General features: G+C 36.3%; 1 protein-coding gene across 1 annotated transcript in view; it reads right to left on the bottom strand.

Annotated features, from left to right (window-relative positions):
- Positions 1-536: 536 nt before the first annotated feature.
- Positions 537-18,362, bottom strand: part of jupb (junction plakoglobin b) — a 104,025-nt gene continuing 86,199 nt past the window's right edge. The window contains exons 11-17 of the mRNA XM_059348380.1: positions 14,907-15,059; positions 12,929-13,048; positions 11,973-12,123; positions 11,054-11,175; positions 10,908-10,950; positions 1,653-1,792; positions 537-660 (exon numbers count right to left, since the gene is read on the bottom strand). Of these exons, the coding sequence (XP_059204363.1) occupies positions 1,656-1,792; positions 10,908-10,950; positions 11,054-11,175; positions 11,973-12,123; positions 12,929-13,048; positions 14,907-15,059 (726 nt within the window). The 3' untranslated portion in view covers positions 537-660; positions 1,653-1,655. The remainder of the gene's footprint in view (positions 661-1,652; positions 1,793-10,907; positions 10,951-11,053; positions 11,176-11,972; positions 12,124-12,928; positions 13,049-14,906; positions 15,060-18,362) is intronic.

Raw genomic sequence — 18,362 nt, 5'->3', positions numbered from 1 at the left:
TGAATTTGAATTGTGAAAAAATGTTCAGTTCCAAACTAATGAATTCAATTCAAATTACACTTCAGATTCAGTTTTTCAATCCAATCATTCAAGTTAAGCAATTCAAATTCAAATATAAATGATTCAAATTCAGTTTCTGGTGGCTCATATTTCATAGTTTGGCCTCAAAAACTTGGAGTTGTTAATAGTTTTCTGCATTAATGTTTTGTTGATGTCAGTAAAACAGGGTTAAAGGGTTAAACTGGCCCTGCAGCAGTTCACTAAATGTAATGAAACTTCTTACGGACTAATATGGGGGCTTCCAAGTGTGTGTGTGTGTGTGTGTGTGTGTGTTTTAAGCCCCTCCTACTCGTCTCCAACTGTTTATTTTATTTTACAACGCTTCATTGCTTCTAAAAAGTTACCCGTGTAACGATGCCTCAAAACTTCAGACAGAACCCCCGCCCACATTAAAACATTAGAAAGTTTACAGATTTCATTTACAGCAACAATAAACCTCTTTTTAACAAGCAATCTTTTTTTTTGATAGTTCCTGATTGCCATATGGAGAGCAGCTGATCCCCTTTGTGATTAAAAACTCCAGTCTCCTCCTTCCTTCATCCATTCCTCCAGTCTTTCTTCTTCTCATTTGCTCATTCGCTCCTTTTCTCTTTTATTATCCTGCAACAAAAAGGAAAAGATCAACGCAAGATCAAGACCAACTGAACTGAAGTCAGAAAGATGAAAAGAAATATCAAAATATCCGTAATGGGAACACATTAGTGAAGTGAAATTAGTTTTACCTAATTAATTTTTAGGTGAGAATACACCGCTTGTTCTAGTCACTTTGAGAAATGAACAAAGCAACAGAAGGACATTAACTCTGCTGCTGCCGACATCCAGAAGACGGTTTAATGCTACGATCTCTTTACAGCAGGGGTCTCAAACTCAGATTACCTGGGGGCCACTGGGGCAGTATTCATTAAAATGACCAAAAAAAGACACAAAATGACTGAAAAAACACTTAATTACTTTAAAAAGACACAAAATGACAAAAAAAATACACAGAATGACCAAAAAAGACACAAAATTATTTAAAAAAAAAAAAAAAAAATTACACAAAAAAGACACAAAAAGACAGAAAAAAATGAATTAACTTAAAAAAGAAACAAAATGACCAAAAAAGACAGAATTACCAAAAAAGACACAAAATTATTAAAAAAGACACAAAATTACCAAAAAAGACACAAAGACAGAAAAAACATTAAATTACTTTAAAAAGACACAAAATGACAAAAAATACACAGAATGGCCAAAAAAGACATAAAAAATATTTAAAAAAAGACACAAAGACAGAAAAAAATGAAATTACTTACAAAAGAAACAAAATGACCAAAAATGACACAACATTATTTAAAAAAGACACAAAATTACCAAAAAAGACACACAACACGGTAAAGTGCCATTCATATTAAACTCACATTAAACTTTCATATCAAGGTGGGGGCCACAAAATATCATCACGAGGGCCACAATTGGCCCGCGGGCCGCCAGTTTGAGACCCCTGATTTACAACAATATCAGAACACCAGAATCATGGAAACACTCTTTTAAATATTTCTGCTGTAATCTGCTCAGGTGACACATTTAGAAGGAAGGAGCAGCAGGTGTACCTGTTAGAGAGGTTCGGGGTAGGTCTGTCGGGGGTCGTAGGTCATGTCGGGGATGTAGGGCTCGTGGAGGTCGGCGTCCAGCGGCAGGCTGTCCAGAGGAAGCTCGGCGTAGCCGTAGGGAGGGTACGCCCCGTCCAGCTCTGGGACACAAACAGCACATCAACAGTTAATATCCAATATAATTATATTATAATTAATATCCAGGATCCACTTCATAGACTCCACCGCTGGAACTGTTCAGTCCTCCAGCTCCAGCACCAAACTAGATCTTGTTTCTCTTTGAAGAACTGGTACAGAAAGAAAACTCACTGTTTTATGAACTTTAGGTAGAAATCAAATGTGCATATGAAAACAACACTACTATTTTAAACAAAGTAATGTGGCAAAAACATTAAACAATACCATAAATAAATAAAAATAAATGTGAAAATTGTGCAAGGTGGCACCTTGTGGCCATTAGAGGTAACTGCACGTAGAGCATGTAGGTAAATATACTTTTCTTCACATTCAGTCTCATGTTTATATATCTAGTCTTATACATGTCAGAGGAACTGTAACAGAAAGGACACATTCAGTGTTTGTTGTTCCTTTGGTACAATGTTCATACACTTCTATACACAACGCACTAAACAAAGTAATGTTGATGGATACAACAGTTAGCTCTGTAGCAGTACAGTGTGTATGTGCTAACAGGCTAACAGTTAGCTCTGTAGCAGTACAGTGTGTATGAGCTAACAGGCTAACAGTTAGCTCTGTAGCAGTACAGTGTGTATGTGCTAACAGGCTAACAGTTAGCTCTGTAGCAGTACAGTGTGTATGTGCTAACAGGCTAACAGTTAGCTCTGTAGCAGTACAGTGTGTATGTGCTAACAGGCTAACAGTTAGCTCTGTAGCAGTACAGTGTGTATGAGCTAACAGGCTAACAGTTAGCTCTGTAGCAGTACAGTGTGTATGTGCTAACGGGCTAACAGTTAGCTCTGTAGCAGTACAGTGTGTATGTGCTAACAGGCTAACAGTTAGCTCTGTAGCAGTACAGTGTGTATGAGCTAACAGGCTAACAGTTAGCTCTGTAGCAGTACAGTGTGTATGTGCTAACGGGCTAACAGTTAGCTCTGTAGCAGTACAGTGTGTATGTGCTGCTGCTCCTCTCTGAAAGAGGGCGGGGACAGAGAGGAACTCAGAGTTTGTTGAAGGAAACCTCCTTGCGACCAGGAGGATGGAGTGGCGTTCAGGTGCTGCTGCTTCTCCAGGAAACGAGCAGTTTCACTGTGAGATTTTCAGTGATCAGTTCTGGTAATCGATGGCGGTTTTAACAGGAATTTAGATTCGACCCGTGAATCTATTGCATGAGATTAAAATAAATAAATCAATGTCTCTAACGCGAGCACAAAGAAACCAAAAAAGGAAACATCATACTATCATAACTTGCTTACCAACATCATCTCTGAAAGTCTCTATTTGATACACTCATATGTTTACTTTTGGCAAATTAAAAATAAACTCTCAGCTCATCTCTTCAAGTTCTTCAGCGTCTTTCTCTCCCTGATCGTCATTTAATGCCTCATCTAATGAGCCTTTCACCTCTTGTCCCTCTTGTGTGACATTAAATTACAGTCAAACAGGAAACATCCACTTAGATTTCCAAAATGATAAAATATATATAAATAAAAGTAAATATATTCATCCATCTAATCAGGCTCACGTCTCTCAGGGCTCTTGTGAATCTGATTGTTGACTTCAAAACATTCTGTGGGCTTTTAAGCTCAACAAGTCAAAAGCAGAGATTTGAGAGTGAATGAGGCTGAATGAAGGTTTAACTGAGATACATCAGAATACTGAATATACTATAACATATATATATATATATATATATATATATATATATACATATATATATATATATATATATAATACTGAATACATGAGTTAATGTGTCTCAAACAGCTTCATTATGAAACTAAATCCTTCAACTGACCTCCATCATAACTACGTGTGTGTGTGTGTGTGTGTGTGTGTGTGTGTGTTCTTGTACTTCCTACATAGTGAGGACCGGGACACGTTTTTTAACCAACAGAGTGAGGACAATTTTGCAAAGTGAGGACAAAGGTTGTTTTTTTTTAGATTTCAGACTTTGTTTTAAGGGTCAAAGGTTACATGATAATGATAATTAACTGAAACTGTATTGTGTGGTTACAAAACTAACTAAAATTATAGTGAAAATGTCCTTCGTTTTCGTCTTTTTAATCTCCCCAAATACCCCATTACAAAAAATAAAACTAATAACAACTAACCTAAAACTAAAGCATTTAAAAAAAAAAAACTAAACTAAAACGGGCAAACTCACTCTAAAAACTAATTAAAACTAACTGAATCTGAAAACAAAAATTCACAACGAAATTAAAACCAAAACTAATGAACAATCCAAAACGATTATAACCTTGCAAGGGAATTCACTGTTCCAATGAGGGTCCTCACAAAGATAGAAGTACAAGAATGTGTGTGTGAGTGTGTGTGTGTGTACTTTGGTGGATTAAGCATCTGTAAAAAAAGACGTGTGGCGATCGGGGCTTTAAACACACAGAATGAAGAAGCATTAATTATAGATGGTGAGATGGAGTTTGAACAAAGTGTGGACACAGAGGAAATTAGAGACGAAGAGTTTAGTGAAGGGAAGAAAACGATCCCAGTCGGCTCCTTCATCGTCTCCTTCCTTTCCTCTTGCCTCTTCTTCCTTGTTCTTTTTCCTCCGTGTCTCTGATTCCACAGTGTTTGGAGTGTTTGCTGCTGTTGACAGCTCAGACTTCTTCCTAATGAGCTGCATGGTTTGTTTCAGCCTCTCACACCTTGTGAAGGATCTGAAGGTTCCTGTTTGACTTTAACTCTTTGATGTTTGGGGCTATTCTGTTGGTTTTTGACTCTTTTTCATTCTGCAACTTAAATAATGATCACCATGTCATGCTGGGATCATCTTTTCCAGCTCAACCTCATTATTATCAAGTCATTTTGACTTACTGGATTAACATTTTGAAAGACAAAAAAACACAAAAACTCACACAAAAACAGAAACACACACAGAGTTAAAAAAAACACAAATAAAAAGGACACAAAAACATACATAAAAAATACAAATAAACACAAAAAAAAAAAAAAATACAAAATACACAGATAAAAACACACAAAGTTACAAAAAAAACACAAATAAAAAGACACAAAAACATACACAAAAAACACATAAAAAACAACAAACAAACAGATAAAAACAAACAAATGAACACAAAAAATGAAAAAAATACAAAAAAGCAGATAAAAACACAAAATAAAATAAAAAATCAAATACAAAACTGACTAAAAGCATCAATCTCCCTCAGACGGATTCAGACGAACCAAACAGACTCAGATAGTCTGTCTGTTGTTTTTGTTTCCCCCCATGGTGTATTACATCATGACCTTTGACCTGGTTTACTGCCTGACAGAGCTGTTTCCCTCATGTTGTCAATGCTTGGCTTTCTGTTGCCATTCAGCCTTTTACTCCAGACTGCCTCAACTCACCTGAAGATATACTCGTCAGGACTTTGTCACCTGTCTTGCTCTGTCTCTGTGTTTATTCTCCTTAATCAACTTCAGTCATAAAACATTTCAATGTAAGTGATCAGAGTTCTCCTGAGTCTAAATTCACTTTTAGTCCAGATCAAGGATTCTTCTGTAACACCAGAATGTGGAGTGGTTGAACTGATGTTTCTGTTGTCAGATTTTAGCCATCATTTTGGCAGGAACAGTCATGGGTAAAGATGTATTAATTTGAAGATGTATTAAAATATCTGACATATAGCAGTTTAAATAAAAGTTCTATCCATCTATCTATCTATCTATCTATCTATCTATCTATCTATCTATCTATCTATCTATCTATCTAAATACGCATCAAACATGTTTTAATAAACACGCAGAAATCTGACCAACAGTCTCAGTCTCTTTACAGGAAACTCCTGCTTGATTAAGATCAGAGCAGCTCTGAGTTAGGAAATCCCACTGCACCATTTGGAACAATAACGGAAAGCAAGAGGCCTCACGCACTACCATTAGGTATAATAGCACCAGTAATATGATTACTGGGGACTTGCTGTTTGAACCAAGGACCTGTTTTTGTGTATCCTGAACATTGTATCTGTTTTGTGATTTGTCTATAAATCCCGAACAGGGCTGTCTTTCTAGAAACTTTTTCTGTCTCTTAAGATTTTCCACCACAATGGCACTATGAACCTGGGGGGATATGTCCCCCCAGGTTCATAGTGATCCCGATCCGTCCCCCCACTTTCAGTGACAAACATCGCCGGTAAAACAGGATTAATGTTCCGTTAGTTAGATTATTTACATTGCAGCACATAGAGAGTCCATTAGAGGCTAATGGTGCGTTCAAGGTCTACACGAATGTCAGAATTTTCAACGTTGTTCTGAGCTCCAAGTTCAGACTTTGAGAGTAAATATAACACATCATATGGAGTTACGGTAAGAATATGGTAGACCCGCCTTCAAAATAAAAATAAACACATGTAGCTTTAAAAATAAGAGCACATGGATGTGTTAGCAGAGTCCACCACAGAATTTACAAGAAGACTGTCAAAATAAGACGCCTTAAATAAAACATAGAAGAATCCTTATTCTCCTTTCCAATAATTCATTAAAATATGTCCTGATTCAGATGGAATAGTGGCATTAGACTGTGTGAGAGGCAACAAATTTAGACTTTTAGGGCAAACTGTGTTTTAGACAGTAGTGATGTTGTTATTTAGACAGTAGTGATGTGTTTTAGACAGTAGTGATGTTGTGTTTTAGACAGTAGTGATGTTGTGTTTTAGACAATAGTGATGTTGTGTTTTAGACAATAGTGATGTTGTGTTTTAGACAGTAGTGATGTGTTTTAGACAGCAGTGATGATGTGTTTTAGACAGTAGTGATGTTGTGTTTTAGACAGTAGTGATGTTGTGTTTTAGACAGTAGTGATGTGTTTTAGACAGTAGTGATGTGTTTTAGACAGTAGTGATGTGTTTTAGACAGTAGTGATGTTGTGTTTTAGACAGTAGTGATGTTGTGTTTTAGACAGTAGTGATGTGTTTTAGACAGTAGTGATGTTGTGTTTTAGACAATAGTGATGTTGTGTTTTAGACAATAGTGATGTTGTGTTTTAGACAGTAGTGATGTGTTTTAGACAGTAGTGATGATGTGTTTTAGACAATAGTGATGTTGTGTTTTAGACAGTAGTGATGTTGTGTTTTAGACAATAGTGATGTTGTGTTTTAGACAATAGTGATGTTGTGTTTTAGACAGTAGTGATGTGTTTTAGACAGTAGTGATGATGTGTTTTAGACAATAGTGATGTTGTGTTTTAGACAGTAGTTATGTTGTGTTTTAGACAGTAGTGATGTTGTGTTTTAGACAATAGTGATGTTGTGTTTTAGACAATAGTGATGTTGTGTTTTAGACAGTAGTGATGTTGTGTTTTGGACAGTAGTGATGTGTTTTAGACAGTAGTGATGTTGTGTTTTAGACAGTAGTGATGTGTTTTAGACAGTAGTGATGATGTGTTTTAGACAGTAGTGATGTGTTTTAGACAGTAGTGATGTTGTGTTTTAGACAGTAGTGATGTGTTTTAGACAGTAGTGATGCTGTGTTTTAGACAGTAGTGATGTGTTTTAGACAGTAGTGATGTGTTTTAGACAGTAGTGATGTGTTTTAGACAATAGTGATGTTGTGTTTTAGACAGTAGTGATGTTGTGTTTTAGACAGTAGTGATGTTGTGTTTTAGACAGTAGTGATGTTGTGTTTTAGACAGTAGTGATGTGTTTAGACAATAGTGATGTTGTGTTTTAGACAGTAGTGATGTGTTTTAGACAGTAGTGATGTTGTGTTTTAGACAGTAGTGATGTGTTTAGACAGTAGTGAAGTTGTGTTTTAGACAGTAGTGATGTTGTGTTTTAGACAGTAGTGATGTGTTTTAGACAGTATTGATGTTGTGTTTTAGACAGCAGTGATGTGTTTTAGACAGTAGTGATGTTGTGTTTTAGACAGTAGTGATGTGTTTTAGACAGTAGTTATGTTGTTTTAGACAGTAGTGATGTTGTGTTTTAGACAGTAGTTATGTTGTGTTTTAGACAGTAGTTATGTGTTTTAGACAGTAGTGATGTTGTGTTTTAGACAGTAGTGATGTGTTTTAGACAGTAGTGATGTTGTGTTTTAGACAGTAGTGATGTTGTGTTTTAGACAATAGTGATGTTGTGTTTTAGACAGTAGTGATGTGTTTTAGACAGTAGTGATGATGTGTTTTAGACAATAGTGATGTTGTGTTTTAGACAGAAGTTATGTTGTGTTTTAGACAGTAGTGATGTGTTTTAGACAGTAGTGATGTTGTGTTTTAGACAGTAGTGATGTGTTTTAGACAGTAGTGATGTGTTTTAGACAGTAGTTATGTTGTTTTAGACAGTAGTGATGTTGTGTTTTAGACAGTAGTTATGTTGTGTTTTAGACAGTAGTTATGTGTTTTAGACAGTAGTGATGTTGTGTTTTAGACAGTAGTGATGTGTTTTAGACAGTAGTGATGTTGTGTTTTAGACAGTAGTGATGTTGTGTTTTAGACAATAGTGATGTTGTGTTTTAGACAGTAGTGATGTGTTTTAGACAGTAGTGATGATGTGTTTTAGACAATAGTGATGTTGTGTTTTAGACAGAAGTTATGTTGTGTTTTAGACAGTAGTGATGTGTTTTAGACAGTAGTGATGTTGTGTTTTAGACAGTAGTGATGTGTTTTAGACAGTAGTGATGTGTTTTAGACAGTAGTGATGTTGTGTTTTAGACAGTAGTGATGTTGTGTTTTAGACAGTAGTGATGTTGTGTTTTAGACAATAGTGATGTTGTGTTTTAGACAGTAGTGATGTTGTGTTTTAGACAGTAGTGATGATGTGTTTTAGACAATAGTGATGTTGTGTTTTAGACAGTAGTTATGTTGTGTTTTAGACAGTAGTGATGTGTTTTAGACAGTAGTGATGTTGTGTTTTAGACAATAGTGATGTTGTGTTTTAGACAATAGTGATGTTGTGTTTTAGACAGTAGTGATGTTGTGTTTTGGACAGTAGTGATGTGTTTTAGACAGTAGTGATGTTGTGTTTTAGACAGTAGTGATGTGTTTTAGACAGTAGTGATGATGTGTTTTAGACAGTAGTGATGTGTTTTAGACAGTAGTGATGTTGTGTTTTAGACAGTAGTGATGTGTTTTAGACAGTAGTGATGCTGTGTTTTAGACAGTAGTGATGTGTTTTAGACAGTAGTGATGTGTTTTAGACAGTAGTGATGTGTTTTAGACAATAGTGATGTTGTGTTTTAGACAGTAGTGATGTTGTGTTTTAGACAGTAGTGATGTTGTGTTTTAGACAGTAGTGATGTTGTGTTTTAGACAGTAGTGATGTTGTGTTTTAGACAGAAGTGATGTGTTTAGACAGTAGTGATGTTGTGTTTTAGACAGTAGTGATGTGTTTTAGACAGTAGTGATGTTGTGTTTTAGACAGTCGTGATGTGTTTAGACAGTAGTGAAGTTGTGTTTTAGACAGTAGTGATGTTGTGTTTTAGACAGTAGTGATGTGTTTTAGACAGTAGTGATGTGTTTTAGACAGTAGTGATGTTGTGTTTTAGACAGTAGTGATGTGTTCAGACAGTAGTGAAGTTGTGTTTTAGACAGTAGTGATGTTGTGTTTTAGACAGTAGTGATGTGTTTTAGACAGTAGTGATGTTGTGTTTTAGACAGCAGTGATGTGTTTTAGACAGTAGTGATGTTGTGTTTTAGACAGTAGTGATGTGTTTTAGACAGTAGTTATGTTGTTTTAGACAGTAGTGATGTTGTGTTTTAGACAGTAGTTATGTTGTGTTTTAGACAGTAGTTATGTGTTTTAGACAGTAGTGATGTTGTGTTTTAGACAGTAGTGATGTTGTGTTTTAGACAGTAGTTATGTTGTGTTTTAGACAGTAGTGATGTTGTGTTTTAGACAGTAGTGATGTTGTGTTTTAGACAGTAGTGATGTTGTGTTTTAGACAGTAGTGATGTGTTTTAGACAGTAGTGATGTTGTGTTTTAGACAGTAGTGATGTTGTGTTTTAGACAGTAGTGATGTTGTGTTTTAGACAGTAGTGATGTTGTGTTTTAGACAGTAGTGATGTGTTTTAGACAGTAGTGATGTTGTGTTTTAGACAGTAGTGATGTGTTTTAGACAGTAGTGATGTGTTTTAGACAGTAGTGATGTTGTGTTTTAGACAGTAGTGATGTGTTTTAGACAGTAGTGATGTTGTGTTTTAGACAGTAGTGATGTTGTGTTTTAGACAGTAGTGATGTTGTGTTTTAGACAGTAGTGATGTTGTGTTTTAGACAGTAGTGATGTGTTTTAGACAGTAGTGATGTTGTGTTTTAGACAGTAGTGATGTGTTTTAGACAGTAGTGATGTGTTTTAGACAGTAGTGATGTTGTGTTTTAGACAGTAGTGATGTGTTTTAGACAGTAGTGATGTTGTGTTTTAGACAGTAGTGATGTTGAGTTTTAGACAGTAGTGATGTTGTGTTTTAGACAGTAGTGATGTTGTGTTTTAGACAGTAGTTATGTTGTGTTTTAGACAGTAGTGATGTTGTGTTTTAGACAGTAGTTATGTTGTGTTTTAGACAGTAGTTATGTGTTTTAGACAGTAGTGATGTTGTGTTTTAGACAGTAGTGATGTTGTGTTTTAGACAGTAGTGATGTGTTTTAGACAGTAGTGATGTTGTGTTTTAGACAGTAGTGATGTGTTTTAGACAGTAGTGATGTGTTTTAGACAGTAGTGATGTTGTGTTTTAGACAGTAGTGATGTGTTTTAGACAGTAGTTATGTTGTGTTTTAGACAGTAGTGATGTTGTGTTTTAGACAGTAGTGATGTTGTGTTTTAGACAGTAGTGATGTTGTGTTTTAGACAGTAGTGATGCTGTGTTTTAGACAGTAGTGATGTTGTGTTTTAGACAGTAGTGATGTTGTGTTTTAGACAGTTGTGATGTTGTGTTTTAGACAGTAGTGATGTTGTGTTTTAGACAGTAGTGATGTTGTGTTTTAGACAGTAGTGATGTTGTGTTTTAGACAGTAGTGATGTTGTGTTTCAGACAGTAGTGATGTTGTGTTTTAGACAGTAGTGATGTTGTGTTTTAGACAGTAGTGATGTTGTGTTTTAGACAGTAGTACGCTGGATGTACTCACCATCAGAGAGGTATGTGGGCTCCAGAGGAACAGCAGTATGAGCCTGGAGACACACAGAGATCAACAGACGAATCAAAGATCCTCTACTGCAACACATTCAAGACATTTATCACAGACACACACAGACACAGAGGCCAGGGTCGTACCATCTCCCAGGCGGCGGGGTCGTGTTTGAACAGAGAGTGTGTGAGCTCCACTGAGACTCTCTTCCTGTAGTCTGAACTCTTGTCCTCTGAGATTCTGAAGAGCACGGCAGCAGCGTACGTCGCTGGAAACACAAACACCATTTAGAAACAACAAGACAGGAACTCTTACCACACACTCACATAATATTAACACTCAACTCAATGGTCACTTCCTCCAACAATTTGTTATTGTGCGATCATAAGAATCAATAAAAAATTCATAAATCATCGTGTGTTGTTGTTGTTTGTTTACAGTTTGCTTTGTCAGGAACATTCACAACCACATTAATAAGCCGAATTAACGTGTCTTTGTAAGTGTTTTTGTGTGTTTTTTAGTCCTTTAGTCCAACATAAAATGTGATTTTGAATCTTTTTTTTAACTTTCAACACTATCAAGAATTTTAAATGTTGCAAATGTGAAAAAGGTTTCCATCCAGTTCTATCATTTTATACTAAATCTATTTGAGCTTGTCTCCAGTTTTACTTGGTATATCATCATCAAACTGAAACTGGCCTCATGGAGTTTACAGCCAGAACTTTAGAGGTAAATGTACAGTAGGGCTCCACGCTGCTTTGTTTTCTAGTCTGGAACAAATCATGTGTGTGTTTTTCTTACATTTCTACACAGTCTCCACAGTTTGCTTCATAAGGAAACAACATTCACATCCACATTAAAAAGCCAAATGAATGTCAAACTTCAGTCTCAACAAACCAACAGGTAACGACAACGCAGGGACATTTTTCCTCAAAACTTTAAACGATCATTGGTTCACTGCAGTGCTTCATGAAGTAGAATATTAGTTACTTAGACTTGTCAAGACATTGGCAACATGTAAAGTTGTGAGTTGATCCTTTGAGAAGTGAAGGAAGCGAGACGTACCGATGCCCTCGTTGTTGGAGTGCAGCAGCTCCATGAGCGGAGCTGAAGCTCCCTCTGCATCGATCAGCTCTGCAGACTGTTTGTCCAGAGCCAGTTCACACAGGACGCCTGCAGATACTCGCTTCACGTTCTCCACGTACGAGTACAGCAGCTGGACACACACAAACAGAGATTCACACTGTAAAAAGGTCTGAAAACTAGATAAAACAGTAAATCTGAGGGAAATTATCTTAATAATAAATTAACTCTTAAAACCAGATAAATTAAAGCTGCCAGCAGTGATGAACTGGCCCGAGCAGAGTGACCTGACAAAACGTTTTGTGTCTTCTAAACACTTCAAAATATAAAGTTATTTTTTTATCTTGTTAAGAACAAAATAATTGTCAGGTCACTCTGCTCGGGCCAGTTCATCGCTGTTGGCAGCTTTAATTTATCTCTTTTGTACATCTTTTGTCTTTTTTCGTCATTTTGTGACCAAAAGAAGATGTAAAAAGACACAAAAGACCCAAAAAAGACCCAAAAAGATGTAAAATGACCCAAAAAGAAACAAAAGATGTTAAAATGACCAAAAAAGACACAGAAAGACAAAAAATACACAAAAACACAAAAAAGACACAAAAAAGACACAAAAAGACCAAAAAAAGACACAAAAAAACCCACAAAAGATGTAAAATGACCAAAAGATGTAAAATGACCGAAAGACGTAGAATGACCAAAAGATGCAGAATGACTAAAAAAGACACAAAAAGACAATAAAACACCAAATAAAGACACAAAAAGTTTTATTTTATCTTTGTAAGAAATAAATTATTTGTGGTGCATCTCCTCCTTCAGCCCTGAAACTACTTTGTGTATAAAAAGGGTCTAACCCACCTGGTTCCTCAGGTTCATGCTGGAAACAGCCTGATATCCTCACATGAAATGAAATGCATATTTTACCATGCGTGTTAGTGTACCTGTACAAACAGTGGGATGGTCTGCATGCTGGCGATCTCCCCTCGGTTTATTGGGTCTCTGGCCAGAATGTGAAGCGCTCCAGTACAGCCCTCCACTATCTCCTCCATACGAACTCCATCCTGAGGACAGACAGAGAGGCAGAACGTCTGGTGGAAAACCTCAAGACACAACCAGAGTTTTATAGGAAGACTGCCCTGTGTGGGATTTATTGACAAGTATCACAAAACAGATACAATATTCAAGATACACAAACAGGTCCTTGGTTCCAACAGCAACTGTGTAGTTTTCATATTTCTGTTACTATAAACCTGATGGGTGATTCTCATGAACATGGTTCAGCTCATAGAGCATTGAATACATTTTATTTGACCCTTTATAACAAATACAATCTAAAGTCACTGTTTAATGTGAATTTATAATCTATTTAAAACATTTTAAGGTATTTTCTGACATTTTTAGAGACACTGTGAGCAACAAAATTCATTACCGTAACACATTTTTAAATATAAATGAAAAAACAACAAAAGTTTTTTGTTTTGTTTTGGGTTTTTTTCTTTGGCAAGCACTTAAATGTGCTCAAGGGTATCTGGTATCACCAACATGTATTTATTATAATATACACATATTTTAATGCAAACAATTCTATCATTACCGTAACATTTAACCATTTTTTCTCATCACTTTTCTTTCAGATTTTGTTCTTTATACATCGTTAAAATTCATTATATTTGATTAAATTCTGTTAAATTATACAGTTTTAAACGAATGTATATTTATTTTTATAAAGTTTATTAAATATTTATTGTATGTAAGTATGGGGAAACCATGACATTTTTATCTGGTTGTAATACAGTAATGAATTTGTGAATAAAACATGTAGAAAATATTATTTTAGCACAGAACAATGAATTGTGCCTCATTATTATTTATTATTATTTTATGGCTATATTGTTCATTCATATAAAAGTGAAATATATTTATTTTAATAAAGTATGTCCTTATAATCTTCACAGACAGAACTTGGACTGGCTTCATGAGAATCACCCACCTAATGTTGGTGCATAAGGCCTCTTGCTTTCCTGTTATTGTTCCAAATGGTGCAGTGGGATTTCCTAACTCAGAGCTGCTCTGATCTTAATCAACAGGAGTTTCCTCTAAAGAGACTGTTGGTCAGATTTCTGCGTGTCTTTCTTACATCTAACAAAGCTTGAGATACTAATGGTAACTACAAAAGTTGTCAACAGGAGCAATAAAGTTGCCCCAAAAAATAAAGTGGAAACAATGGAAGCAATTTGGAGACATTGATAATTCTGATGAGAAATGCCACATATGGATACCTCCTAAACTAGTTCAATCGAACTTGGAAAACTAATAAAATCACAAATAGCACACTGTAAAAAAAAAGGTGTTTAAAAACCAGATCAAACAGTAAATCTGAGGGAAATGATCTTGCTGCAGGGACAGATAATTTACCTTGACAAGATTTATAAAATTAAGATTATTAAATCTAGAAATAAGCATGTTGAACACTTAAAATAATAAATGAACTCTTAAAACCAGATAAAGTAAAGCTGCCAGCAGTGATGAACTGGCCCGAGCAGAGTGACCTGATGATTATTTGGTTCTTACCAAGATAAAAAAAAACTTTAGATTTAGAAGTGTTAGATAATTTATCTTGTTTTAAGATTTAATGTATTATTTCAATTGTTGAACATGCTTATTTCTAGATTTAATAATCTTAATTTAATAAATCTTGTCAAGGTAAATTATCTGTCCATGTAGCAAGATCATTTCCCTCAGATTTACTGTTTGATCTGGTTTTTAGACTAAACACCTTTTCTACAGTCTAATCTCTGCATGTAAAGCTTCCACTCTTATGGACTAGATATGTTTTATGATGAATAATGAACCTTTTCCAACCGTGTTAAAGCTCAGAGTAGATGTGTTTGGTTCTGTTAGTGTGTGTGTGGTACTGACCTGGTAGGTCTGCTGTGCCGAGGAGGCGTGTCTCTGTGTGTCCTGGTGAGCCTTCAGCAGCAGGTTGACCAATCGGGGGATAGCACCTGCCTCCCTCAGCGGCGCCTGATTGGCCGGGCACAGCGCCAGGTTCCGGATCAGACCAACCGTAGCCTGTGGAGGCGACAGACATCAAAGACGGATCTCTACAGGACGTTCTGGGATGGATTTAGGTCAGCTTTACATGTGGAGCCTCCAAAAGGCAGAGCCAGCTCCTGTTTGAACTTCTGCTAACAGCATCCACTGCTCTCATATTCACCAAGCAGAGAGAGAATGAAAGGAAGCAGGAGACAGCTGAGCCCACTCCCAGAACCCAGACACCCTCCTGATGTTTCACTGCTACACCAGCAACGTGCTGCACACCACAGTCTGGTTTAAAGCACCATACACATAGTCTGAAACCCTGCAGTATCTTATAGGGAAAGAATTAGTGCAAAACAACATTAAACACATGACAATGGGAGCGTGTCTATCTTTCTGTCCTCTTTGTATGAGACCGGGGAACATAGGACGCTTTTTCCCTGCTTTTCCTAAAAAAGGGTCCTATGTTCCCCGGTCTGTTACTTTTTCCACCATTACTGCCAAATTCCATAGCAAATAGGCCTAACCCTAACCCTAACCCTAACCTTTAATAGCTTTTATTAAAGAAAAACCCTCTTGTGCCCGTGCCCTCCGCAGCACTCTCTAAGAGTGCTGCGTTTTAATCCGAATCTAACCCTAACCCTAACCCTAACCCTCTAACCCTAACCCTAATCCCAACCCTAACCCTAACCCTAATCCTAATCCCAACCCTAACCCTAACCCTAATCCCAACCCTAACATCAACCCTAACCCTAATCCCAACCCTAACCCTAATCCCAACCCTAACCCTAACGACGGTAGGCCTGCTGGCCATGCTGAGAGTCTACCGCAAAGATTCATAGATTGCGGGGAACATAGGACTAGTTTTCAGAAAAAGGTTCCTATGTTCCCCGGTGTGTATTGCTACAGGGAAACATAGGACCCTGGGAACACTGGGATGACCCCATTACAATGCAGACAGAACTCATGGGGGAGAAATATTGAGGGGAGGTTTTGAAGTTCTGGTTCAACACCATAATTTAAGTCCAAATATTCTCATTACCTTGTCAATTCAAAACTAAATGTTGTATTATTACTACTTTGTGTCATGGCAACTTTTCTCCATAAGCAGTGTTCTTTACACTAAAACCAGACAGTATGAGGAGGGAATATTAATATTAACACAGCGCTAATGTTTGAAAAATATTTTTACTTTTTTAAATGCTCTTCCCACAACATCAGTCCAGGAAACCTTGTAGAACCTGTTCCATGTTAAGTACAAGTAATATAAAGGATATATTAAACAACAACAGTTTGCCATCTAACTGTAACAGGTAAATACGTCATGCATAAGTTGCTGTACAAATGACATAAACTATGGGTTGTTTTGGTGGATTGAACAGTCTTAAAAAACCACAATGCTACAGACACACACATACTGTGAGGAGAGTGTAAAGAATAAAGGTAGCACTAACTGTTTCTTCCTCTCTAATCTCTCACCGACTCCGGCTCCATAAAACTTCCTTATAAAGTCACATTGTCCATTTCTCCATTCCACATCATTAAACTCCAATACCTCAGTTCATTAATATAATCTGCCTGAGCTGGCAGGGCTGTCCGACACACACACAGAAACCAGTGAGTGTGTGTGTGCAAGTGAGACAAGGACAAAATGGAAAAAGCTCATTTCACTCTGCAGGAAACACAGAGACAAAGACAGATAGAAGAGAGTGGGAGCAAGGACAACTCTGAATCAGTGTTTACGTTTTTCCTTTTTAAAATGTTGCATTGTGAGTCACAGTCTGTGTGTCAAAGCCTGATATCTCTTAATGTAATAATGTTTCATCATAATGCACTTTTCTGATGAATTTACAGACTGATGTTTAGCCTGTATAATTTACCAGATTGATCATACTTGTTTTTATGCACAGCCTTCACAGGCTAAATATATGACACATTGCTATGTTGTTGTTATTATTATTATTATTATATACATATACTGTTGCTGCCATTACTATTATTACTATATCTATCTATCTATCTATCTATCTATCTATCTATCTATCTATCTATCTATCTATCTATCTATCTATCTATCTATCTATCTATCTATCTATCTATCTATCTATCTATCCATCCATCTTATAGTTTGCAATATATATCATTCAAAACAAAATATGTCAAATACATGGTGGCATATGGCGGTCCCAAGTTTGTACGAAATTCCATTTCAATACTTCTAGTATAGAAGTCAATATATTTCATGCAGCACTAAAAATGCCGAACTTATGGTGGCACAAGAAGAAAAGTCAGAGAATTAGTGGAGTCCAGCTTTGTCATGGAACCAAAATTGTCTTTACTAAGTTTCTTACAGTCAAGTAAATGTCAACATAAGAAACAAAAACAAAAAACAAAACTCCAAACCCTATCGTATTTATTCATGTGACATTTACATGTATTACTGTAAAAATGCACTTTGCTGCCTTTTTGCACATCTGGTTAGATGCTAAACTGCATTTCGTTGTAGAGGTACCTGTACTCTGTGACATGACAATAAAGTTGGATCTTATCTAATCTAAAAATCTAAGAAAAAACGTTGATCTGTTGCTGGTGCCAGATATAAGTAAGATATACTCTAAAGTAATTAGATTAGATATTGCTGGTGGTGGGTCGGGCCGTGGGGGGCTGAGACAACAGAGACAACAGAGACAACAGAGACAAAGCACCATGCGTCAAACACTGAAACCCACCAGGTGGGAAAACTATCCACAATACACAACTGTTGTTGTAATAATGTATTTGTTCTGATGTGTGTGCTGTGTGGAGACATTGTGCCTGAGGCGTCCCGGAGGCTCACTGGTCCGAGGTCCCTCTGCTGCATGTCTTCCATTGTCTCTGTCACTATCAATAAAGATGGAAATGCCCCCCAAAAATAAATATTGTGGTATAAAGGGAATAGTGGGAATTTCATGTACAAACTTCTTTTTATTTATATAAATATGTTGGTTGTTGTTAACACTTCAGTTCATTTAAAGATGTTTAACCCTTTGATGCACAACATGGGTCTCATCCACATTATTTATTATAATATTGTTATTTAATGCTGCTGTGTGTTTCTGTGCTCTATCTTTTGTTATCAACTTATTTTTTGATTGAATATTCCAAGTATTCTTTAAATATCTTGTTTTTGATAACAACAGATCATTATTTCCATTTTGCCTCTCATACTTTATGAAGAAAAAAAGGTTTTGTATTATTACATAGCTAACTACTTAGCCAATAAGTTATCTTAGTAATTAGCTTAGCAAGCTACTTAGTTAAATACTTAGCCAAAAAGTTAGCTAAGTAGTTAGCTTA

The sequence above is a fragment of the Centropristis striata genome, chromosome 13, assembly GCF_030273125.1.
Source record: "Centropristis striata isolate RG_2023a ecotype Rhode Island chromosome 13, C.striata_1.0, whole genome shotgun sequence".
NCBI classification, from domain to species: Eukaryota; Metazoa; Chordata; class Actinopteri; order Perciformes; family Serranidae; genus Centropristis; species Centropristis striata.
The sequence above is the reverse complement of the archived record's forward strand: the minus strand, read 5'-3'. Positions and strand labels throughout refer to the sequence as shown.